General features: G+C 40.7%; 2 protein-coding genes and 1 long non-coding RNA gene across 14 annotated transcripts in view; 1 reads left to right on the forward strand and 2 right to left on the reverse strand.

Moving 5' to 3' along the window:
- Positions 1–616: 616 nt before the first annotated feature.
- LOC105834621 lies at positions 617–4,839 on the reverse strand. Of its 8 annotated transcripts, none has more exons than XR_004964935.1 (7): positions 4,606–4,839; positions 4,259–4,431; positions 3,938–4,181; positions 2,918–3,139; positions 2,273–2,442; positions 1,909–2,074; positions 617–1,231 (listed from the first exon to the last, which is right to left on the reverse strand). It is a non-coding gene; the product is annotated as an uncharacterized LOC105834621 (long non-coding RNA). The 8 variants fall into 8 exon arrangements; XR_004964934.1 differs by having other exon boundaries at positions 4,597–4,839; XR_004964931.1 differs by having other exon boundaries at positions 4,541–4,839.
- Positions 4,840–4,992: 153 nt separating this feature from the next.
- LOC105834619 (mediator of RNA polymerase II transcription subunit 20) overlaps positions 4,993–26,439 on the forward strand; it is an 85,506-nt gene continuing 64,059 nt past the window's right edge. Inside the window, exons 1-2 of the mRNA XM_012677248.3 lie at positions 4,993–5,145; positions 5,370–5,512. Of these exons, the coding sequence (XP_012532702.1) occupies positions 5,132–5,145; positions 5,370–5,512 (157 nt within the window). The 5' untranslated portion in view covers positions 4,993–5,131. The remainder of the gene's footprint in view (positions 5,146–5,369; positions 5,513–26,439) is intronic.
- The window catches only part of LOC105834615 (facilitated trehalose transporter Tret1), a 67,743-nt gene continuing 53,107 nt past the window's right edge, over positions 11,804–26,439 (reverse strand). For 4 of the 5 annotated variants that reach the window (XM_036293327.1, XM_012677242.3, XM_036293329.1 and 1 more), the window contains 7 exons: positions 18,713–18,808; positions 14,790–14,917; positions 13,775–14,021; positions 13,375–13,659; positions 12,971–13,223; positions 12,461–12,804; positions 11,804–12,153 (listed from right to left, as the gene is read on the reverse strand). In XM_036293327.1, coding sequence (XP_036149220.1) covers positions 12,016–12,153; positions 12,461–12,804; positions 12,971–13,223; positions 13,375–13,659; positions 13,775–14,021; positions 14,790–14,917; positions 18,713–18,808 — 1,491 coding nt within the window. In that variant the 3' untranslated portion in view covers positions 11,804–12,015. Of the gene's footprint in view, positions 12,154–12,460; positions 12,805–12,970; positions 13,224–13,374; positions 13,660–13,774; positions 14,022–14,789; positions 14,918–18,712; positions 18,809–19,186; positions 21,375–26,439 lie in introns of those variants that run through there. The other variant, XM_012677244.3, reaches the window with a different exon arrangement.

Consider the following 26,439-nt stretch of genomic DNA (forward strand, 5'->3'; position numbering starts at 1 on the left):
TTAATAGTAAAATTTCTAACAAGACAAAATATATTGGATAGAGATATATGTATCTATATTTTTACATCGAAAATGAAATGTATAAATGAATTAACCCATTCCTATGAACCCTTTAAATAATCGCGCGGTACTTAATGACATTCTCTATGTTTTGTGGCAGTTAAGAAATAAGTTCACGCAAAGTCACCGATTGTAAACGAAAATAGTAATGGAAGAATGACCGCTGTTTGCAGAGAAAATTCGTAATTAAAGAGATCCTCTTTGTAATTTCAAGCAAACTTTAAGCAGTACGACAACTACAGTCCAAAAGTAGAGACTTTTGGACTTGTTGCCATCAAATAAATATGTATTGGGATTCGACTTGAATATAATAATCTTCATTTCACTGCCACGCGAGATTCAAAGTGATACTTACACTAGTCAGTAAATTGATATATGTACTTACAAAACTTAATACATTTTAAGTAAAAAATATTTTAATCAAATCTACATAAAAATTAAATCTAGAAAGTATCAATTTACAATTTATTATTTTAAAGTCTTATTATTCTAAAATATTTATTAAACAGTCGTTACTAATGCACCTATTGCAGTAATTTTACTAATATAAGTCAAATTCATTGCAAAATTTATTTTTTTATTTAATGCTTTTTACATTTTAATAATATATTGCTTCATGATCACAAGTACAACAAGAAGTTATCACATTCATATGGGATAAACAATAACAGATAAACAATACATCTAAAAGTGTATCATTTTTACAACAAGAAAAAGCTTATGTTTCATCTGTTCTGTATTCTGTTAAACTTACAAATTTGATGTGAAAATATAAGTATCTTATCCATAAAATTTTGTAATAATTTAACAATTAAGTATGTGTCATTACTATTTTTTCCCTTCATTTTAAATTTATTGTAATACACATAATAACGTAGTATCATGTAATTGCTACATAATTGCTTCTTTCTTGTTTTTAATACTTACGTACATTTTTTAAATATTGCGTATTAACAATATAAAAAGGCACTTTCATCGAATTATTTCGCATTAACAATTTGTGAAAAGTCGTATTATAAAGTATTTCGCAATATCTCACTCATTGTAAATTTTTGTCATCATCAAATAATAAAAAACATGGTATTACTCGCAACCTTGTAATAGCAGGCTCAAAATTTGGGTCAAGTTAAAGCGAAGATCTATAGAAACTTGCAGCAGTGTCGAAGTCACCCTGTAAAAAAAATACTAGTTAATACGAATAGTTAAATCTCTGTTTCATTATACAGTTAAGGCCAAAAGTATTACGTAAAAATATTTTTTTATTCATCTGATATTCTTTTATTTGGGTTATTTTCAAGATTAGAAATGTTACTTAAAAAAAAATAATGCGTTATTACATTATCGTTATTTTTTGTAAAAAATAATTTAATATTATTATTTAGAAAGTAATAATTCTTTATCTTATCTTTTTGTAATGTTAAAGTAAAATATTAATTTTAAAATATATTATTTAAAAATATTAAAACTTAAAACTCTAAATATATAATATATATAAACTTTCTTTAGATTAAATTTATCTAATAATTCTTCTCTAATTCTTTATAATTCACATTAATATTTTTATTTTTTATATACTTATCTTTATAAAAATTTAAACTCAATTTGTAAACGCAAAAATTATATTGAAACAATGTTTTATCAAACATTGTTTTTAAAGATTAATGTCATTATTCGAAACGCGTTTCAATTTCTCTATCAATAAGAACTAAAAATTTGTAATTTACGTTATATGTGTGTGTGTGTGTGTGTGTGTGTGTGTGTGTGTGTGTGTGTGTGTGTGTGTGCGCGCACACACACACACACACACACACACCGCATATGTATATACATTTTTTAATTTATACATACCGACTACATACATCAAGTTTTGTCATATAAATTTGTGAAATACAAATAGAGAAGCGGCCCAGTCTTTATATTTAAGCTCGTCGCATTCATCTTTGTTCGGATAGTAGGACTCTTTTTGATTGTCAGATATCTTATTGGATGAGTCAGTGTATGTACGTAACATGTCCTTCAATATAAAAAATTTATAAATAATACAAAATAATACAAATTATAATTTTATTTATAATAAAATTATACAAGTATAAAAAGTATTTATGTATAGATCATCTCAGGGATTTGTAATTTAAATATATAAAATAATATACAATATTTTTATGATCTTTAATTTTGTTATGACTTTTTAATTTTGTTATCATTTGCTTACGTAATTTATGTTATCTGAAATTCTAGTCATATGCACATGTGGCTCGTCTAGTTCAGTTGCGCTATTAGGAAGTAATAATGAATGTGTAAGACCTTGGCGCGATTGTTCTTTTTTATTGTAATATGATATGTCCAATAATCCAATTTTATGACTACTCCAACAATTTATCCCTATAATAACAGTTTTTCAATATCAACAAGCTATAGTAGAGAAAATTCATATTCCATTTTGGAAGAAAATATTAAAAGATACATCTAAATCTGAGACATTGTGTATGTTAAATAAAATCAAATAAAATAAAATCACATCTAAAACAGGTAAAATAATAAAAGAAGTATAAATAAATAACAATAATTTTTATTATTTTTAATATATACTATGACACAAGAAAAACTAGTACATAACAAGACAAGATAATGACAATACAAAATGCATAAGTCAAAATTATTATTTTTTACTAAGTTCAAACAAAAATAAACACCAACATAAATTCAAAATAATATCAAATAAAACATACGATTTTTCTTTATTCAATTAAAATATAGGTAAAAAATAGTCTTTTTAAGTATTTTTAAGTATTTTAAAAATATTATATGTAGAATTAATTCTTTCTATGACACAAAATTTAATATTCTTCATGCATACCTGCACAGCATTAATTCGTAAGGCTTTGTCCGTAATTCTTATAGCATCGTCAATTAAACCTATTTTATGGTGTATCAAAGCTATACTAACTAAAGGTACATCTTTAAATTCTTCAGGAACACTTTCCAATGTTAACTGCAAACAATCTAAGGCTAAACGAGGTTTTCCCATTATTCTCCAATGTAAAGATGCAAGCATAGACAACACCTATGGAGCTGCGACCTGTTTTAACATAATTTTCTCATCAGAATATTACAGTTATTACAGTTATTATAATAACAAAATTATTAGAAGCGTTCGAAATTAAGCATTTGTGAGATCAAATCGTATCAAATCTTTGATAACATGTTTGAAATTGAATTGAATCAAATCTGAAATTTTTATGTTAAATCTTTGATATGAATCAAGTTTGAGTCAAATTTTCAAAGGATTTACATACTAATTTAAAAATAAAATTTTCAGTAACGTTGCAGATCCTTTTTAATAAATAAGTTAAAAAACAATTTCAGAAAATAATTATAAAAATAATGCACTAAGTAAAAATATATAATAAATATTAGATAATAAGTATAAAAGTGTTATATGAAAAATAAATATTAAACACATCGTATAAATTATATCGTATAATGTTACTGTCGAATAATACTTTAATGTATTCATTATAAAAATATAATGGAATAACATTTATTCAAATTTTATTTTATATTTTAGAAAATTATGATATAATCACTCTCTCTCTCTCTCTCTCTCTCTCTCTCTCTCTCTCTCTCTCTCTCTCTCTCTCTCTCTCTCTCTCTCACGCGCGCGCGAGAGAGAGCAGAGAGAGAGAGAGAGAGAGAGAGAGAGAGAGAGAGAGAGAGAGAGAGAGAGAGAGAGAGAGAGAGAGAGAGAGAGAGAGAGAGAGAGAGAGATAAATAATTAAAATAAGTAATCGATTTGAAATCGAATCATAAATGGTTTGAAATTCTGAAACTATTCAAAATTCGAATATCGTATACATTTAAAAATAATCAATCATACCGTTTCAATTGCCGTTAAAATTCTTTGATCAATTTCTGCCAAGTCCGTGGTATGAACCAAATTATGTAGAAATGGTTTTAGTGAAGTATCTGACGAATGCTGCTGCATAGTTGCATCTAATAATGTACGTGTAATATATCGCTCATTAAACGACTTTGGTGATTGACATATCGGTGGATGCCATGATAACGGATACTTTTTCCATGGTTCTATGTTAATCAATTCATTCACGAACAAATGTGTCCTAATAACATACAGAAAGATATATGTTATAATTAAAGTATTACATATCATAAAGTTTAAATACAGAAAAGTACGTACGCATAATCTTTAATTGTTTTCAGGTGCTAAATAAATAGGTAATATTACTTTCCATCTCCGAACATCAGCTCTCAGGTTTCTCTCTGGTTGCGTATTTGCTTGTAAATATATAAATAATTTGCATTACGCAAACAAACGCATATAAATTGCATAGACTATATTTTACATGTCATCTGTGCAAACAATAAATCCACAGAAGATTGAAATTTTATTAGAAAAGTAGTAAAAAGTATATTTTACTTTTTTATTTTAGAAATACCAAAGTCAAGTATATTAACATACTTCTGTAACTTAATTATTTCTTTATGTATCGCGTTTTCCAATTGATAACAATTTACATTGCTCACGTTGTCCAGTCTGATGAAGATTCGTATAAACAATATGTAAACAATATGTAAATAATTCAGGTAGAATAATCTTGAAATGTACGGCACTCTGCTCCTGCTGATTAGAGCACGAAAGAAAACTGCAAAATATTGCTTACAGGTTTCACAAGCATCAGCTATGTAGTTCAATATTGATATTTTATAGCGCAGAAACACTTCGAAACAAAATCACAGCTGAGTCGTGGCCGTCGTTACGCCGGAGAGAAGGGGGGGATACACACATGTCAGTCGCTCTGTGCCGGCAGTTGAGTCAGCTGAGTGGTCGTCGGCCACGCTCGGCTATTTCCGTCACTGCTTGCCCGACCGGCCGGCCGTATAGCGCTTGTAGCAGATACCGGCATAACGCGTGACGTTGTCTGCAGTTTGACGTTGTTTTAAATCGTGCGCGGGGAACGGTAGACGCGACAAGTGTTCGCCGGGTAGCTTCGTCTCGTGTCGACGTTCCTGCGACGTTCGTTCGGTGTTTGGTGACGACACGGCTCGCAGAATGGGTGTCACCGTGTAAGTAACACTCTCTACACGATTCCTGCCAGTCGTGGCGTTCGGCCGCGTACGAGGAAGAGAAATGTGCGTCGCGTTTCCCTTCCACCCGCCGGTGAAGGCGCAGAGGTTATGTCGCACGTGCCGCTCCTCGGTCGTCGCGACGCGGAATCCGCGACATTCGACGACGCTCGTCTGATCTGTTAAGTGATGAGAGACTGATTGTTTGCATGTGCTGTCGACAGGTTACAGCAGTACCCGATGATCGAAAACCGGACCGGGCCGCAGACGATCGAGTTCCTGACAAAGAGGATCGTCGCCCTCGGCGCGGTGCAGGCGGGACAATTCATGGTGGATTGCGAGACGTTTATGTCGCTGCCGCATATTGGTAAGTTTTTTATTTCTTGCATAATTTTGTGTCCCGCGAGTTTCATAAGTTCGAAACTTCGCAAATTTCGCGTTCTCAGATTTCGGGTCGTAGCGCTAGCTAGTTCGCAGATGTTCTTACAGATGGCTGTTGCTTGGCCGTTTACAGCCGAGCTCCGCTCCATAACAAAATTATTTATTGTTATTTGCAATTTATTGCAGTATTTTTTAGGTATTGCACGTTATTATAATGCTCTTTCTATGAATAATTTTTTCTTAGACAAAATATCACTACAGTGGCTCTCTTTATTTCATATTGAGTTTATTGCATATAAATTAAATTAGTACAGTTCAATTTGTTATTAATTTATATTTAGGCTCTAAATATAGTTAGAAATCTCGCATAGCTGAAGATCCTTAGGCGTTATAAAATAAAACAGAAGATACAAAAGACAAAATGATAAGAAGCAACGAAATTTCATTGGAATTATAAAATATTATTAAGAAGTTAGTTTATTATCTATTTTTCTCGTTCAACATTCTGTCCACGAAAATACTAAAGATCTTTCTATATAAATAATTTAACGGTATTTTTATAATACATCATTTAAAATGTCTTGAAATTTTTACGAAAAAAAATTTTATTTATATAAATACGAGAGATTTCTACATAAATAATTTAATGGTATTTTTATAATACATTATTCAAAATGTCTTGAAATTTTTACGAAAAAAATGTTTATTTATACAAATACGAGATTTTTCTATATAAATAATTTAATGGTATTTTTATAATACGTCATTTAAAATGTCTTGAAATTTTTACGAAAAAAATTTTTATTTATACAAATACGAGAGATTTTGTAAAGTTGCATTCTCTCAATATAGTTTAATTACAGAACGTTTACGGGGTTCGGGCAACGAATTAACAGATAAACACTAATCTTTTCTCTCATAATTTGTCTCTTTTGGCGTTTATACACGTAGAACTCCATGCAAAACGCACGCGAGTGTTGGTTCCGCCGGAAGTGTCGTTAGCGATCGTATATCCGATATACATCGTTCATCGTATTATATTTCTACAGAGGTGTAAAACGTAAACGCTAATAAAATCGCTTAAGTACAATACTTAACGTAAATATACGATACAATTATACGATTGCCGGTCGAGAGAGTATTGTCTTTCCTCCTGAGGCAAATCCGCCGTCGTCGTCGGCGGCGAGATCGCGTTTGTGCTACTCGTATATTATTTTAATTAACGAACATAGTGGCCGGTCTCTAAAATAAATCAAAGAAACGCTCTTGCTTGGTGTTCTCGTTACGTCGAAGAGATAAGCATAGGGAGAATCGATATTCTCTATATTCGATGATAGAATTCGAGTTCGTACGTTCGCGAGAAACCGACGTGCAGTCTTGTCTCGTCGCAGAAATAATTCTTACATAATATTATTATACGCTTCGTCGCGTCGTTCAAGCTGATTTCCCTGTCGCGTTGCACTGGGGGACGCAACGATAGAATAGTGTATAATCTAAATATTAACTCTGTGTGAAGGTACAAATACACAGCTATGTATATTCCTAGGCATCATTACAAAAATATTAAATCTAGCAAGCGAAGCTAAACGTGGCTCGTTATAGACAAGATCGGTGTATATATATATATATTTTTTTTTTTAAATCTATCTCCGTTCTCTCTTTTCTCTTTCTTCTTTCTTTCTTTCTCTCTCCTTCTCTTCAATGAAAATACGTCTTCGTAATTTTATTATCTTTGTTGATATAATATGAATACAATATTTAATCATCTTAGCGACGGCCAGCGCTAATTCCCCATTTGAATTATTTATTGTCAATAAAATTGTATAGTGAATTTATTGTCGATAAATAGAATTATAATGTGATTCTTCCTGCGAGAAACTTTTCCATCACGTCAAGATATAATCGCGTGTAATAAGTAAATTCGAATTCCTAGATTGGATTCCTACCTATGTGTAATCCGGTTGCAACACGCGCTAAGTATGCGTTTTAAAATTCGCTAATACAGATTAATATTTCGATCTCGACATTCCTTGCCGATCTCTAACGGTCCGCTCGATTTTCAGTTTTGCATAAAGGGATAAATCTATATTGGCATGTCTAAAAGCTGCATGTCATCGTTATCCACTCACTCTATGAATTTTCTCGCACACGAGGGCACACATATCCGCATATACACGCGATATAAGACATCTATTTATCGGGACTATAATGATGATCCTAAAAAACATGCAGTAATGCGAAATCTGATTCTGAATTTCACTATTACCGCTACATATTATTACGACGAATTTTCAATTCACGAGAGTGCACAGTGCAGATTTTTCTTTTATATAATTTAACATACCTACAAGGAAAGGGCATGGGGGAAGGAGACGAGATTTTCTTTCTTTTCTTATCACGTGGAAGATCTGACGCAATGTGGTCGCTGCGAATATTCAATATGCCACTCGGCAAATAGTAAAGCTCGCTTATTCGGCGCGGTATACTAAGAACGAGATAAATCTTATCGCAGAAAATTTTTACAATTTACATAAAATTCGGAAGTTGACTCGTACATTCTAACGTATACTCGTTTCACGAGCATTGCACCGCGTTAAAAATAATTACAGACATTTATATCCGATACTATATTTATAAGCCCTTGAGCATGAAATATATAGTGCTTTGAAAACACATACCACAGTAATAAATAAATACCACAGTTATCTTTTGACTATCTTAAACGTTCATAAATCTATTATTAATTGAACAAATTGCACTACACTTAGATAAATTCGATTGTTATTTGTAGCAAAAATATGATTCGATTACCAAAAGGCTTACACTTAATGTAAACAATAAAAAGTAATCGTACCGAAAATTTTTCACAATAAAGTATTAATTGGAATACGCTGGTATATATTTTTTCAGAACACTTTATGTAACATATTTTTGTATAGGAAGGTGCGTGTATTTTCTTCTCGTAGACAGTAATGCCGATGCCGATATATTATTCTTTACATGATATGTCGTTTTCCGAATTTTACGATTTTGGCAATATTATTTTTTCCTCCGTATCATATACGTTGTTTATTTATGTGTATAAAAAGTGGAATGTATTTTACGAATCGATATAGTTTGCGCAAACGCAGAGATTTTTCTCATCCCCCGCATCGATCGATTACTGTTTACAGAAACACGCGAAAAATATGTAGGTATACAGGGATTTGATGTGCTTTCGCAACTTCGTTACGCACAGGATATGGCAGGGATATGACTCACGGGTACGATAGACAGTTACAGATATGAGAATTTGTGGCCCGCGCGACGAAAAATTTTCTTTTTGCACTGTGTTTTAAATTCATTGTATTATACTATATTTATTATTTTGTTTTTCACTTGTATTATTATAATAGATATAGATATAATAGATATTTTAAGAAAATTTTTCACCGCGACGATTATCACAGATACGAACTGTGATCCGCAAAATTTAATTTCAACTTCTAGCAAATACTTCGTCATGGATCTCTCTTTCTCTCACACACACACATTCTTTCTCTCTCTTTCTCTCTCTCTCTCTCTCTCTCTCTCTCTCTCTCTCAACATTATTCTACAAACTATATAAAAATATAAAATACGTCATGGAGATATATTTTCGTCTAATCGCGATTTCGCCATTCGAATACTTTTGAGTCACGCTTTTGAGAAATGCAGGAAGTCGTCGAAAGCAGAAGACTTAGATAATGAAAATTAGTTGTAGATGAGAGGAACGCCCTCATATATACATATATATATATGCATGTATGTATGTATATTTTTACTAAATATATTTAGTATAGCTGCTTTCAACGTTACACGTAATACGTACGCATGAACTCTTAATAAAGCGAATTTCGCTCTATCGGGTTCGCGAAATTAGCTTTGTGGTATTGTCGAGAATTTATTTGTCGGCTATATCTCACGTCATCATACGGTAATTGCGTAAGTTCCACGAATACGATAGAGACATATGTATATAATATACAATAATCAATGTACACAATACGCATCTTATATGAAACATCTGTAGATATATCTAGAAATCGATATTGTCGTAGTTAAGTCATCATTGGCGCCTGTGCTATGCAACGAGGCCTCCCTCGATATTCTGAGATTAGCAAAAACGTATTTTGCTTACGTCTGCGAAAAGTATTATATATATACTCTACGTATTGTCGCAATTTTTATCTTGATTACACGAATGCCCCTGCAGCACACTATTTGGCGGTAAAAACATCACTTTTTCGGATCTCGGTAGTTTTCCTCTACCTTCTCTCTCGAGGTCTTACATCGCGATAAACTCTCGAAAGAAAACGGTGCTCAAACACACCATTAACTGGCTGAAAATAGCAGCAGAAATCATTACATATTGACTATTTTACAGAAAGACTAGCTTGGCAGTCTACGAGCAGTCTATCGAGCCTTCTACTCTAAGGACTCCGTTAATATCGCTTACTCGTGATATATATAATCATTAGCGATTTTTTCGCGTAAGATATATTGTCGCGCTTTCTTACTTGAAAAGTACGGTATACGAGAACATTGCGATTTGACGCGAGTGAGCTTTAAATATTATTAAAAACATGTTAACAAAGAATATAATCTGATGAAAAAAAGAACCGTATCTCCGGAGAGTAATATAAAGCAAATAATGGCAAGTGAGAAGTAGTTTACATATTTCGTAGATTTTATGTAGATCTGATGCTAATATTATTTGGTATTGTTTTTGATCATTTTTACATTTATTGTTTACACCTTGAAAAATATCTCAAAGAGATTCGATATCTTAAGTAGATAATATGGAATGAACATAACAATTTATGTCGTATATTAAATAAAAAATTAATCTAGTTTTGATGACTTGTAAAGAAAAAGAGATATTACGTATTTTTTTTAGAGAAGTAACATAAGAGCAATTTGTTCAAAGTTCGATGATAATTTCATTAATCAGTCAAAAAATGATTTTATCGTTAAAGTCAGGCGTGAAGGTAAATTGTGAGATGACTTCTCGGTCGTTTTCTTTGTACAGATTTTTCTCTTTTTTTTCCTTTTTTTATCTCGATAAAGATATGTTATTATTAAGAAGATATGATATCCGTCGAGGAAGGGAATTTCTGCGACACGCGGTCTTTACTATTAACAAATCAAATGTGATTGTCAACTTAAAGTCTAAGCCTAAATCTAAGCCTAAAAAATCTAATTTGTCGAGTAAAAAATGTCTCCGCTTGATAAATGCGCCCGGAACGAAAGATTCGAGACGACCGATCAGTTCTGCTTGAGATCATGAGCCGTGCGTATCGATGGACGGTCTATGGATGAGGGAACCCCCGACCGCTCGTTCGCATTATGTTTCCTTCTAAATCATAAGTAGCACGTCTTGTAGTAGATGAAGGCGACCGTGTCCTTGCCGAAGGTTCTGCACTCTCTCTCGTAGTACACCTGGCCCGGTTCGTATCTACTGCCCCGTGGATACTTATCTAATCTCGACAGGCTCCTGCATAGCCTGAGGTAATCGTCATCGTAGGACAACAACTCGTCGTTATCGTCGTCGTCCTCCTCCTCGCCCTCCTCCTCCTCCCGACGATACTGATACACGTTAAATCGATGATAATCGTCGTCGAGATCTCTTCCCTCTCGAACGCCACCCTCCCCGTCGCGGGATGCGAAATACGCGACATCGTCGAGCTCCAAATCCGTGAGATCCTGTAGGCTCTTAGGATACGCGCGCCGTCGTCCGCCCCCTGGGTGGCAGTTGTCCGCCTGATCCTTGAAGTTGATCGTCCTGCTGCGCCGCGGCAATGTCGAGTAATACAGCCTCTCGTCTCCGCCGTGATTGATGCCGTTTCTCAGAATCGGCTTGGAGACACGCGGACCTCCCCGCCACGTGAGGTCCAGCGTCTCGTCCCGCGCTGATCTCCAGCTGTCCGTCGCCGCGTTGTAATCCAATTCCGCGTACTCGCGCCTCCCGTCGAGACGACGCTGAGCGTAACTCGCGCCGGCGACTCGCATCGGATTGTCCCGGGGATACGTGCTGTTGTTGGAGTACGCCACGCGTTTCTTATGGCCGTTCCTCCGCGGCCGCTCATAACTGCGAGTCTCGTATGATTGACGGTGACGCTCGTCCTCGCTCAATCCTCTCGTTCCTCGATCGGTTCGCGGGGGCGCGGAGGGGTCGTTGCCCCTGATCACGTCGCCGTTGATGATTCCGGACGACGCGTCGCGACGGATCGGCAGCAGACCGCGGGACTGCATGAAGCTCTCCACGTTCCTGCCGATACGGTTGGTCTTCTCGGCGAAGATGCCGCAGTAATCCGACAGCTTGCGATGGGCGACGCTTGGAGTTGCGATCGACGGGTCGTTAGAGCGGTAGAGGTTCCGCGGATCGTGCTCGTTCGGATAAGCGCCGCCCGGCAAGGGCTTGTTCGCCTTCTCCAAGTTCGAGAGACCCCCCGTCAGCGAGGCCTTATACTACCGTGCCTGCGCATAATCCGGATTCATCTCGTCCAGCTGCCTGCCTCTGGTCTCGGGCACGCAGCAGACTACGAAGCACAGTCCGCAGACCGCCACCGCGGCGTAAAACCAAAAGGCCCCGTATAGACCGAGATTCTAAAATTAGAAATTAGATATCTTTCTTACTCAATTTATTTATCACCGGATTATGAAAGTTAATCGTTAATTAATTGATTTATGAGAAAATAATGTTGTATTAGATGAGTAAATTTGTATATCCAGACGTAATGACTTGAGCTAAATAATGTCGTTAAATAAAACCCGAGGTTCTCTCTTTTATGGATTTTCTCGGACTTTAAAATCTTACTCTTTATAATCTTAGTTTACAAACTTGCAGTTTTTAATAATCCGGGCAACTTTGCTAATATCTTGAAAAAAAAAGGGAAAATGAAAATCCTTTTACCTGCTGGAAGTCCATAAAGAGCTTGATCCCGATAAACGCGCAAAAGTAGCTGAAGCTCGTGCTGATGCTGGAACCGAGGCCGCGGTACTCCAGCGGGAACAGTTCGCCAATCAATAGCCAAGAAATTGGCGATATGCCCAGAGCGAGGGCGGTCGTGAACACGAGCACGCAGAGTAGCGGTATCCAGTCGTGCTGGCCCGTCATCGCCGAGTCCATCGCATAGCCCGGACTTTGCGTTTGCGACACGTAATACGAGTAGCTGCCGAAACCGGCGAGCGCCAGCGACATGAAAACCGTGCTGGCTATCAGGAGCGGCAGCCTGCCGACTATGTCGATCAGGAATCCTGCGGTAGACACGATTTCGTTTAAATATAACGCGAGCAATATTTTTTTTTTTTTTTTTAATAAGAGAACTTATGTACTTTATTTATGACATAATCTTATTAGTTATGGAATTTAATATTGCCGAGTTTTATCGATATTAGATTTAATATTGCTCGAGATACTTACCTGACAATAAAGAGGCCAATAGCTGTACAAATCCGATCGCTATGGTCGCTCCATGGGGATTCATCCCGCCCAGGGTCTGGCGGAAAATGAGTACTGCGTAGTAATTAAATGCATTCGCGCCGGAAAATCGAAGGAAGAACATGAGACCGCACGTGATAGCGATGGGCTTGTACAGCCTCGGTGTAAACATGCTGTTTTTGAAACTCAGCTCGTATTGCTTCGCCCTCGAAGCCAGAATATTCGTTTTGATGACCTGAAAGGCATACGCGTTAATCATCGCGACTTTGTAGCAATTATCGAACCTCGTTGATTAATGTGGACAACTAGAGAGATATGAGGGAGAAGGCCGCTTTATTCTGCAGAAAGTTATTCGTCTTTCGATAAATCCTTCGGAAATTACATACCTGCAGCTCGTGTCTTATATCGACGTGTTGCCCGCGCAGCCACTGCAGACTGTCGGCGGCCTCGTCATCTTTGTCGTTTAGCACGAGATACGACGGTGTCTCGGGTATAAAGAGGGTCCCTAGAAAGAACATCGACGGCGCGACGGCCACTAGCAGCGCGCTTTGTCGCCAATTCAGATACATGCCGGCTATGTACGACAGCAGAACGCCTACGTGACCCAGCACCTTGAGCATCGCCGACAAACATCCGCGGATGCCCGGCATCGAGATTTCCGATATGTATACCTGTCGAAAGAAAAAGAAAATTCGCTCACGCGCTCGATCGAGTTTAATCTCGTAACAATCAGTCGAACAGAATCTCTCTCTCTCTCTCTCCCCTCTGCCCTTCCTTTCTTTTTACCTGCGCCACCATGGTGACGACCGAACAACAAAGACCGCCGATGAAACTTGTGACGTACACCAGTTCCACACACGGCGCGACACCCGTCAAGACCCAGGTCGCCGCCAGGGGTAAGGATGTCATCCGTAACGCCAATCGACGTCCTCGTCGCATTATCCAGTCGCCTATCATGGCACCGAACCACGCGCCCAACATAGACAGCGACGCGACCCACGAGGCTTCTTGTTGCGTAACCGAAAAGGCCAACCTGTCGGCAAGCATCGTAAGCCTAATTAGAATCGTGCGGCATTATGCGTACTGTCTGGACGTAATCACGGCCGCGTAGTCCAGAAGACACTCCCGATATATTGGGTATTGTTCTCGGATAGAGTGTGCCGGTTTCCCAGACGTCAGGTGCAAACGTAATCGCTCTTGGCAGCCGCGTCTCGGGCTGTCGAGTATTATTATTTGCGAGCAGCTTCCCGGTAAAGTTCACGTGTGTCGTCGCTGCGGACGCATCCCGGAATTAGCAGCCAGGAACGTAACACTCGAACAAGCCACGGCGCGGATATAATTGTCCACGTCTGTCGACGTTCCAGATTGAAATCCGATATTACTTAACATGACAAATTTTTATCCGCGCACAACTCGGAGTATTTGAACGTTTCTTTTTTCTTATTTACGTGTAGAAAATAGACAAAATAATGTGAACATACTGGTAAATTATTTATTTGATTAACGTTTGATTAATTCATTATTTGTTTTTAGCGCAAATTTTACCTTTATTTGAAATAGTCATATGCAATATTATGTATACATTCTTTTGCAAAATACTTTTTAGGAGATATTGAATATTGAGAAAAATATCTGGTGAGATTAACCAGAATTCTGATCGGATATTTTTCTCAGTGAAGGAAATGAAATTTGTTTTCCACTCTGCCTTTTAAAACTGCGTACAATAACTCGATGATAGGCATTACATTATTCTACTTCTGTACATAATACAATTATTGAGAGAAAGTGTGCCAATCCTTACCACGTGCTGTTGTTGGATTGATAAAGATGAGTTTTATTATCCAATATCGAGTCTAACGCGGGCGAGGTGTAACCCTTGGCCAAACCGGCGGAGAATGTTCCCATGGATAGCGCCAGGGTCGCTAGTACCTAGATAAACAGGCTTTAATGAACTCACGTATGAAATGGTTCTTTTATGCTGGGCGCGCGAAAGAATTTATGCAGGAACGTACAAACGTTCACCAGTAACACACACGCCGACGTGCGAACGTCAACTTCGTTTATTTCACGTCGGCGAGTGACTGAAATTTACGCCCGTGTATTCCTTTTACTGCCGCGTGGTCTTTGTCGCGTTCTCGCATACCGCTCTATAAAGATCATAGAGATCGGCGGTCGAAAGAAGTCGGTGGGCTCCCACAACGACGTGATCCACGCTCGCCACGCGGGATATTTCTATCTGCATGGCGTGCACGTTTCCAATTTAAAAGTACTTGTCTCGATTCGCCGTATCCGCATTATCGAAAATCTATATCTCGGCATACGGACTTTTGTCGTCTCTTACGCCTCACGTCGTCTCCTAATCGCGAAGTATTTTCGAGCAGCGGTGAAATCGCCGCGGGTATAAATCCGTCGATCGCGCGCCGCATGATGCTCCAATAATAATAATAGTACGTACGTCCGGAGCGCGAGTGCATCGCGCGTTGCATTTGCGCTGCCGCCACGGAGGGATGCGACCGGCGCGAACAAATTGCTAGCCGCAAATTGAAAGCTGGGGCCTGGCCCGTCGCGAGGAATACTAAACATTTCGCGCGATCCCGCGTTTATGTGCGCGCGCATACGCGTGCGTCCGCAGCGTACGTGGCGCACAGATTCAATTTCAAAATACCATGACGTTATGTACGTCGACGCTGTATTATACGCATTCTTCGCGATGTTGGTTTATCGCCGTGCTGCCGCGGGACCGGCTATCGCTTTTCCAAACAACGGTGTAATTTAGCGAGGGATGAACTCGCGCGAGGAAATTTTCGGAACGCGCGCGCAAATACGCGAGATCCATGTGTATTTTATAGCGATTTTACAACGGTCTGAAGGATTTTACAGCGACGAGGATATAATCTAACGGCGACGTCTTTTTTTTTCCTATGGGTATATAAATTCGTGGCTGTTTTCACCGACTCATCAAATTTGAAAGCAAGAGTAACCCTACCGGACGTCTTATCTCTGTCGCCGCGTGCGCGCTCAGCATCCGCGAATGATGAGTGAGAATGTCCGCGCGAAGTCTGTTTGTTTGGGCACAATTAGATATCTTTGCGGTACGTGCACTTTTTGTGCTAAAATATTACATCGTTTTCATTCGTTTATACCATGAGTATGCATTACGGTAAATAACGAGATATTCGCCTCGATTTTTATTTTATGAAAATATAAAAAATTTCTGCTTCGTTTCCACAACTTCGACTCTAATTTCTTAATTCGTCTTATTATCCAGTCTACTTGTTTAGACAATTTAGTAGTATCATTTACATTGCTCTACAAAATACATCGCGCTTACACAATACCGCGTTATTGACGATAATCATTATAAAAATTCGCCGATATTTCGTATATTAAACCTCCGATCTTTTCTCAATGCGGACAACGTATAATTTATAGCGTAATGCGAGCGACAAAAAGTGCCCCGGTAGTTCGAACTTTAATGCGCGATGACCCGTCGTAACTCATATTCGTGGCGAGCGGGACGACGAGCGCGTATTCGATAAGGAATTTCAAGCGGCGCCGCCGATCCCACATAAATTTGCATGCACTTTCAATTATCTCTCTCGCCATTAGGAGCAGCGAGCGTAAATGGTCGGATTACGCGATTAGACGTGTCGCCATGTGCAACCTTTCTATCGTCTCGCCAGAGAGGCGCATGATACCGTTGTTTCTCTTACGATAATAATGCGCAGATCGCCCCAAGCGTTACTTTGCAATTAGATCTTTGTCCTCCTCTCGCTCGTTGACTGTGCGAAAATTATAATGCAATCCGGGACATAAATTCTGCACGCCTTTTACAGATTAAGTGGTACACGGTTATAAAATATTTTGATCAGTTGTCGTACATTTCGCGTCTACGTGGATTATTTATGTACTGTTTTACACGAATCTTTCCCATGTAGACAACGTACAAGCAATGTAAGTTATTATTTATTAATTAGATAACACAATGCAAAAGAAAAGTAATTAGTATTGACAAATTAAAAATATATTTTAATAACAATGAAAGAAACGGAATATAAATTTCTACTATTTCTAATGACATTTGAATCTTCGATAATTCATGAATTATCATTTGCATAGATGACACGTAACGTGATGAAACGTCCAACTCGGATCTTGATTTCACAGGGGAAGGACAAATTTACGATTATATTCCGCTTTCCAGTCGACACTATATCGAGATTTGTAATTACGATAGCTGTACATTGAGCCACAAGTTCGGCCGATAAATTGGCGAGAATTTCAAATATTTGCATCGAAGTTAAAAGCGAAATGTACGCAACTCTTCGTACCTGGTATCAGTGTCTGTTCGAAATCCTCTCAACTTTTATCTTCGACTATGTTATCGATTTTTTGGAGGGTGGGTAAAGTGTCCCCGCAGATTCGAGTGAATTTCACGAAGAAAACACGTCGGACGTCGTCAATCTTAATTACGATCGTATAATGCGGCATGCGCGCGAGCAGCAACAACGATAATGGACACGAGTTTACAAGCGCGCTCGCCCAGGTTGCCTTTCTTCGACTAATTATCGCGCGATGAATAGCACATTCAGGAAAACGCCGGGCATGGCAACGAGCGCCGATACGTTTCCCTCGTTTTCTTATATTGGCGATGGAGAATTTGGAGTATTAATTACGGTTTACGAAACATGTTATACGAGCCGCCTGCGTTTATCTGCCGCCGCGTTACCATGATATCACTTGTAATGCCGATGCAGGCGAATGGTTTCTATTAATGACACACACACACATACAAGAGGGATTTTAACGAGCTAAAAAAACATACATACTTTCTCCCGCGCGCGAGACGAGAGCGTATATTTCCCTCAGAACATAAGAAATTCGCGCTCCGAAACGCCTCTGGCGATATTATTTTTGGGCGCATTTCTTCCCTTCTTTCGCCCTTCTCTTCCTCTTTCCGCTTCCCTTCTCTCGCTCACTCGGACACGACGTTAAAAGCTCGTTTGCATCAAGCCGTGCGAAATACTCGGAGCAGTTCCGCAAGCGCGGGGGATGTGCGTCAGAGCGTCGTCGGGTCGAAGTTAGCCAAGGACCGAAGGGAGGGGAGCCATTTAGCTTAAAACTATTAGTCGACCGTGGGGTAAAAGCGAGAGAGAAAGGGAGACGAAAAACGAGCTTTAAAAGTCGTCCTCCCCGCTTATACGATTATGAGGATGGTTGGTCGGGGCGCTGTGTGTTAAGTGCGCACACCCAGAGTGTACGACCGGTGGCGGTCGTATACTCCCCCGGTCTCCGAAAAGACGCCCTCCGCCGTGCGCATTATCCATTTTAAACCGGACCACTCAATTACGCCCGGTGCTATCTTCGGTGTTTGCATATCAATATTGGCTCCCTGCCAGGTAGAAATAAAAAGATTCGTCGCGCACCGCCCCGCGCACGATTATATTTCAGAGATCGCGTCCTACGAGCGCCGTCGGCGGAGGAAATTGACGAAGGACTCTCCGCCTTTACCGAGTAAAAATACTCGATCATCGTAAATTCGGTGGCTACAAACCGCGCGAAAGAAGCCCGATAGGACTTTGTTCTTTTGTGTTGCCATTCTTACGTCTCAGCATACAAATCTATGATGTACGAACTATTTAAATGCGAATGAAATTGAAGGAGATAACTTATTACTAGAATAAATTTAATAAATTAATAACAGTCCCTCTTAACGATACATACTTGTGACATGTGGTGCGGCCTCGTCGCCGTCGACGTCATGTGTACCACGGAAGCCCTGGGCATTTTGTCCTCACCGTCGTCCGCTATCGTTGTTATCTGCAACAAAATGCAAATGACGATCAATACCACCGGTAAAACCAGCCTCGAACTGTTTTTTTTTTATTTTTTTATTTGGCGCGTTCGCGGTTATTTTTCTCGTTTCCGATCGAACCATTTTTATACGCGTATGCACATTTTATTCTACAATACTTCAACTTCTTCATGAAGCTGGAAGCGAAAGATTTTTGGAGTAATTCTCTTTGTCCCCGTCTTCGACGAGGAAGCACGAGTGACACTTTTGTCGCGAAACTTTCTTTTTCCGCTGATAGTACGTTTTCTCGCCCTTTCTCTTTTCCGGTCTGCTGACCACACAGGAGTCGTTAGCCGCCTCTTTTGGACACGGGAATGGACCGTCAATCATTTGTATTATCTTACTCGACTCGGACGCAAGTCATCCATCCAGGCAATAACCGAGCGGCTTAAGAGACTCCGCTTCCGCCTGAGAGCCTGTCGTCTTGATTATCGCGTCAAGCTCGTTGGACCGAATAACGAAAAGATGTCTCTATGCCTCTAGGGCGCGTTACACAAATACACGGAAGTGCGCGAACTCAGTATACAAACTCGGGACGTTACACATGAACGTTGTATTTCGGTCGCTTCGAAGTTATGACTTGCATTTTACACGTTGACCGTTTCGATGATGATGATCGCGCGACGCGCGTGACCCGCATGTCGAGATGTATCGATCAACTTGACGAGCTGGAGACGTGGGAGCAAACGCGCGATAACCCGAGTTTACGCGTATCAGACGGTCGCTTTATTACAGCTCGTACGGATTTAACGATCGACGGCCGTTATTGTTCGAGGACCTCCGTCAATATATATATATACGTCGACCTTAATACCGACGAGTTTCCTTTGGAGAGAACTCCCGGAGCGCTCGCCTTTCTTAAAAAACGCGCATCCCCTAAAATTGCGCCTCCCCCCCCCCCCCGATTTTTATTAAACCCGGAGCGAGAGATGCTCCACGTTAATGCCTTCCTCTTACAAGTTTTTACAACCTTTTTACAAATCGTGCGATTAACCGACACGCGCGAACGCTGATGTATTAAGTCACTCGCTAGATTTAATTATAATTCCACGGTGCAGTTCAATTACATAGTCTGATTATAGGCTGCGTATGAATATATTACGCTCGTGGCCACCGTAATACGCTCGGTTAACCTTGGAACGGAAAATGTGAAGCCCGTCGAGCAGTCGTTAGATCAGACCGCTGTAAAACGACTCTATCTAAATCATCGTCAAGCACACGCACTCTCTCTCCATTAAGATCGGATCTCATAACTCGACGGTCCTCCTTATTGTTTATTTATGCGCGCACCTGACTCGCGGGATCCGATTCCTCATCATTCCCGATAGCGTTCGGACTTGGAGGGCTGTCGCCGTTGTTGGCAGCCCGCGCGCTGCTGCTGCACGCGTATTTAAGACGACATTAGATATCCAACTCGACGCACTCGGGGACTTTCCGATATCGCGCGCGATCGCGTGAGTTATATCGAGGAGCCATTCACGCCTCTCGTGATTTACGACGCAAAACTGGTTTTGCCTGACAAAATTTTACACGCCATTTCAGCGAGCGCGACAAGCTGCTCGCAACCACAGATTCAAGGGGACATGTCTATTAGAAGAAACTCATGCTCCTCCCGACGCCAAATACGCTTCGAGGCACGCGAGAGCTTCAAGTTTCTTAGATTTTCTGCCTCTTCTTGTTATAGAAAAAAAAGAGAATTAATACGCTTGATACACACTGGGAATTTTTTCCGATACTGCGCTCCGACGTCTTCGTAAACTGCGAACATGTTTCGAATACTCTCTGACGAGCACGTAATCGTTTTAGTTGGCGTCAAGCGACGATGCAAGCTAATAGCGAAGTACATCAGCGAAAATCAATAAGGAAGCATAAGGCGACGGGCGAACGACGCGAATGTTTCCCTACTTAATAACGAGTCTCTTGATTATTCACGCCGAGTTCGCCGGAAATTCACGGTTTCTTTTTACCCGTGGATCCTCGAATCTCCGATTAGTCTATTTCATTCTATGTTTCCTCCCCTTCCTTTCCCGCTTCCTTGGTCTTTTTCCCTCCGCTCGAAGCGCGCATCGCCAGACGTGACGAATGAGTTAGCCGATTTTCAATAATCGACAAGATGGCAGATAAGTCTCGTAGAACCTGCCAAATGCGATTTCTCACGTTTCCTTCCTCCGCCACCTTCCTAGATTCCATTCGCGGATTTATTTCCCAGAGTGTGCGGCACTCTGTGGGTATCCCCCGGCAAATCGTGTCGCAAAATCAATATCTCCAGATACGCTAGGGAATTCCGTGAGAGGACCGACGATCACGTCGGAATAGAGTTTGCAGATAGTTCGCGAACTCTGCGGGGGTATGTAACACTAACTTCCGCCCCATTCGTATCATTGAATGAAAAACGTATCATCGTACGAGGGAACAGGAATGGAAGACTTGAAAGAGAGACCATCCAGAGACTTTTTTCATATAAAAAACACGCTCGTGAAAAAAAAAGATCACATCGCGCGCGCAGCGAAACGTGAAACGCGAGATTTCTTTTGTACGAATAATAATTTTCACATAACAGTAATGACAGCCGCGCACAGTTTATATCACATTTTCGTTGTTACGTTTCGGAATGGATGAATACTGTATTTCGTTGGAATATCGAAATATCGATAAAAACCAAGAGCGAGTCGGCCCCGCAATTTATATTTCCAAAGCGGAGCGGCGTAAAAACGTCATTAAAACGCGCCTCGTACTATAAATTTCGCTTTGACCGGCCTTTTTCTTTGTAAATGCAGGACCAAAGATAACGAGGGTAAAACGGGCCTTTTTGCATAGCCATCGCCGCGCGGCTAATTGAACGGACCGGCGAAAATCGTTCTCGTGCACGCATTTCTGAATTTGCAATTCAACGGGTCCCGCTTGCCTCAAATCGCCTCGGAGGAAATTGCGTTCGCGTTATTGATTAATTGAAATCGCGGTTTTTGGCGCGGTGACAAACCGGAAATCGCCGACGAGGTAAACCGGAAATTAATAAATCTCGCGCGTGTGACTCGCGCGGTGAGAAAGGGGAATGCAGAAAGAGCGAGTCGCGCGCGGGGCACGTTGACCTATAGAACGTTTATAGTCGCGGCTGAATCTCTGCGCCTTGGGAGGATCGCGGCGGATCCTGCGGATAGCGCACGGCGCTCAATAATAATTTCGTGCCGAGATTTAATAAGAGATGCCCCGGCACTCTCGCCCCTTCGCCGCCGCGAGCTAAAAGGGGGTTGGCCGCTGCCGTTTCGAAATCGTTCCATCGCGCGTCGTTCGTTCTTCGTAGGTACCGAGGGAAACGTAACTTAATTACTGATTTTTGTGATAAGGTGGGAAGCTCCGACCAACGAGAAATAAATGTTGGCAGGGGGGGGGGGGGAGAGGGAGAAGGAGAGAAATGGCGAAGCCGCGTGCACCAGCGGGAGAAAATGCACACAGAATCGCGGGCTACGTATAACCGCGCTATTAGAATTTTATCACTGCGCCGGGAACGAGCGGCGGAATAATAACGCGATATACAGGATTAGGAGCGCAAGCCGCTCGATATATATATATATATATATATATATATATATATATATATGTATATGTATATATCGTTAGAGGAGGGACCTAAGGAGGGAATCTTTTTAATCCCGTGTGATATTCTCTCCCTGCGCGCCAAAGTCGTGGGGGTCTCCCTTATCAACTTGACATAATTAATTCCCAAGTTGGCAATTTAATAATTCGAGATTAAACTCCCTCTGTATACGAATCGATTATTAACTCGGGAGATAAATTGGCGTCTCCACGCCGATATCTATACCCGCGGCGGCGAATCGTGCGAGGTAGCGAGCGATCGTACCACTCGTCACGCGCCGTATCGCTTTCAACGCAAACATCAAACAAAGACGTGATTAATCCGCACGCGACGTTTGTAGAAGCGTATTACGCGTCGGCGTGTATTAGCACCGAGATAAAGGGTTCTGTTTGCGCGCGGTGCGGTATTGACCCGGCGTGTTCCGACGTTTCTTACCAAGACATTCGTGGGGGGATGTTCAGCTCGGTTTCGCGGGGGCGGGGGGTGCACACCGCTCGTAACTGCGCTAATTCACGTGCGACAATTACGGCAAATTATAATGGAATTGCGCACGCCACCGCTCCGCTGTGTCGGCATTTTACGTTCCGCTCACGTATCTTTCTCGCGGCACACGGGAGGGAAAAAGAAAGTACAAATAAATCGTTATTATCTCCTAGCGAAATTAATCCTTACATCCGCGCATCGAATTTTTAATCTTTTAATGGAATAATCTTACTGCGTTAAGGATACCTAGGTAAAAAATTAAAGGAAAACGTTCCGTCAGTCCCTTAATTAAAGCGGAAATATTTTAATGAGCGCGTCCAGTGGCACGGCAAACGTCAAGATTCAAGAGGTCGTGTTGTGTAACAGCTTTTAATTTCAGCGCTTTCTGTCCCGTTCTCTGCTGGCCTTTACGAGGCGGTCTCTTCCAGGAACGGATTTCATTAATGCGAGCGTTTCTGCCTTCCGTACGAAAACAGAAGGCGGCGGAATGAACACCGGAGGTATCATTCGTTACCTCGCGCGCGGGTCGCAGCTCTTCATGCAAAACTCGGGCATGCGGAGCTCGTCTGCTGAAACAAAACACGGCATGGTACACATAATTGCTGCGATTTAAGTTAAGCAAGAGAGAGGAAGCTTCAAAGATGCGTCTCTTAAAAACACTCAACACGCTTCTCGGTGTCGTAAAAAAAAATCTTGGAAGGCGACTTTATTGCGACCTCACGTTCAGAAATTGTCCTTTTGACAATCCAACAGGGATTTTACGCGATTAATAACACTGTCAGTATCAATAAATACCGATAATTTATTGTGTGTGGTTAATATTGATGGATTGATATAAAATATTGACGACGATCCAATCTTTTTTTAATTCTCGAGTTTTAATATATTGATAGAAATATTGACAGCGAAAGTGCTCGTGTGAAGAGGATGTGTCGATATAGTAATCATGGATGACGCAGAAATAATCTTGGGTTGTAAAAATATTGATGCCTGCTGTCAGTGCTATCGATTTAATATTACTGATCGGCATTATCGACAGTATAAGATCCCTGTAACGAGGGTTTCCGCAATTTCTTCAGCCGCGCAAAGTAGTTCGCATTGCTTAATCGCGCAAAGTTGTCTTTAAACTCGCAGCCATTAATTATACATGCATATACATATACACGCAACTGCTGCGGCGCGTTACATTACTCAGCCAAGACTACGGTTCATTCATTAGAAAGTTTAATTTCAGCTCGCGCGAGCTCTCGCAGTTTCTCGTTATTTCATCGCTATTTCCGTAAAACCGTAATGTTTTCTTTTCCACCGGTGCGTGGAACGAATTAAAATTCGGCGACTCGTTATTTTCTGCGGCGATCAATTTGACGACAATCGACGCGCGATCGACGAAGTCGAAAGTTCGCTCACGAACTTTTTCCATTGTCCGCCTTCCAATATCCCTCCATCGAGATTAATTAGTCTTAATTAACGCAAAATCGATACGCTCGTTAATCGAAGTTTATTAGAACGCCATTTAGAATATTGCACTTAATCAGCAAAATTCGCAGATTTGCAAACAATTTAAAGCGCGGAGGGGAAAGGCGAATCTCCTGCCGACTTTTTTATCGTTTCCTCGCCTTTATCTCTTTCATCACGCCAACGCGACGCGTTGTCGGAGATCTTTTTTTTTGCATGTTCGCGTTCACAGCTGAAAGCGATTCAGTCCGGTTCGAAGCGGGCATTCGAAAAGGAGAAGAGTCGTTGATCGCGATATTCACGAAGTGGTGAATTTTTGTCTCGACCGCCGCAGGAGATTCGAGCGGAAAAGTGGCGGATACACGCGGAAGGAAGCAGGAAGGCGCGGAAACGACGAGGGAAGAAACAGCTGGCAGAGACGCGGTCCATTCGGACTATCCGGAGGGCGGAGATGCACGGAAGCGGAGGAGAGCCGTGAAATACGACTTACATCCCATACTTTACGTTCTATTAGGCTACTCCTCGCCATCCTCGCGCTTTTCGCGCGCGCATTCGGGTCAAGTGGCTATGAATACCGTATATTCCAAGCGCGACCGTCTGAAGCAACCGGCCAATTTGTCCGTCATATTTCATCGCCGCCGCCGTCCCTTTCGCCCGCGCTCCTCCTCTTTTTCCGAAAAAAAAAAAAAAAAAACGGCCGTTTATCGCGCGAGGGGTGATAGCTCGCCGCGCGCGCGCGCGACATTACGTCGAGGGCGCCGCGCGAAAAGATGACTTGGAGAGTAACTTATGCGCCATGTCCGCCCCTCTTTCGCAGCTTACACTCGAGATGAGCTGGAGCGCGAACACTTGGTTCCAGCTGGCGTATTAACGGCCGCCCCGATAAAACGCGCGTTACGCGCATCATTTGCGTTGTACGCCGCGAGCCATGCACAGATTTTTCGTTTCTAAAGCGGCCGCGTTTTACCCTGAACAGTTATTGTTATTTATTGCCGAGGGTAGGCCGCGGACTCGCGGGTCCAATTATCAGAAATAAATGCTGAAAGAAAATTGTGCTTTACAGCTTTCCTAATGGATTTACGGACACTTTATCGCTCGCCGTTTCTCGTTCACTCGTCCGCCAGACTTTTTTTTTCTAGTACATTTTTTGTCTACGACACTTTACCGTTCGTTGTTTCATCGTTTAAAATATTCTTTTATAATAAACAAAAAACATGTTGAACGGTAAAGAAATGTCTAATAGACAAATGTCGAAGAATAAGTGTCGAACGGTAAAATGGCAGACGATAAAGTGTCCATAAACCTTTCCAGGGTGAGCGATCCGGTTGTTAATCTTCATTTTCATTGCAATCTGCACCAATTTATATCAATGGCGATTAAAATCGTTAAGTACTTGAACGGAGCATGAATCTTGCGAATAAATGCGTCGAGGGGAGGGAGGACAGAGAGAGAGCGAGAAAGACTTGCAGAGCGGAAAAAGGGAACGCGTCGTCTTCGTCTTCTTCGCTCCGGTAATAAATTCTCGATGGAATTATGAATCGACGCGAAGGCGGATTCGAACGCTCAAGGCGTATTTACCCCGTAATCCCCGGGATACACGATGCATTTGGGCTTGAACTTCGCGTTCTGTAATGACCAGAACTTGATGTAAGTCACGATCTTTAGTATCACGGGGTGAACTCGCCTTGTTCCTCGCTTGAGAGCGCGAGACCCCCCTTGTATTTCTCCTCGTCGTTCAGTTATAAGGATCATTAAGGGGTCGACGTTGACACAGCACGAACTGTTACCTCGAAACAGTTTCAAGATGCTGCTATCAAAACAATAAATCTGCTCCTTTTAGACGACATTGGAATAATATTATACATAGTTGTATATGCGCGGAGTTAGGTGGAGAAATATTTACAGAGTTTAAAACCACAAATTGTGGAAGAACGATTTGTAAGCGGAAATGAAAATATTACTAAAATATTAAAAGAATTAGATCAAGATTTTGAAATATACCAATATTTTAAACCTCTGTACATACGTTGTTTTTTTAACACTTTCTCTACGCACTTTTGAACT

This window comes from Monomorium pharaonis, chromosome 10, assembly GCF_013373865.1.
Source record: "Monomorium pharaonis isolate MP-MQ-018 chromosome 10, ASM1337386v2, whole genome shotgun sequence".
NCBI classification, from domain to species: domain Eukaryota; kingdom Metazoa; phylum Arthropoda; class Insecta; order Hymenoptera; family Formicidae; genus Monomorium; species Monomorium pharaonis.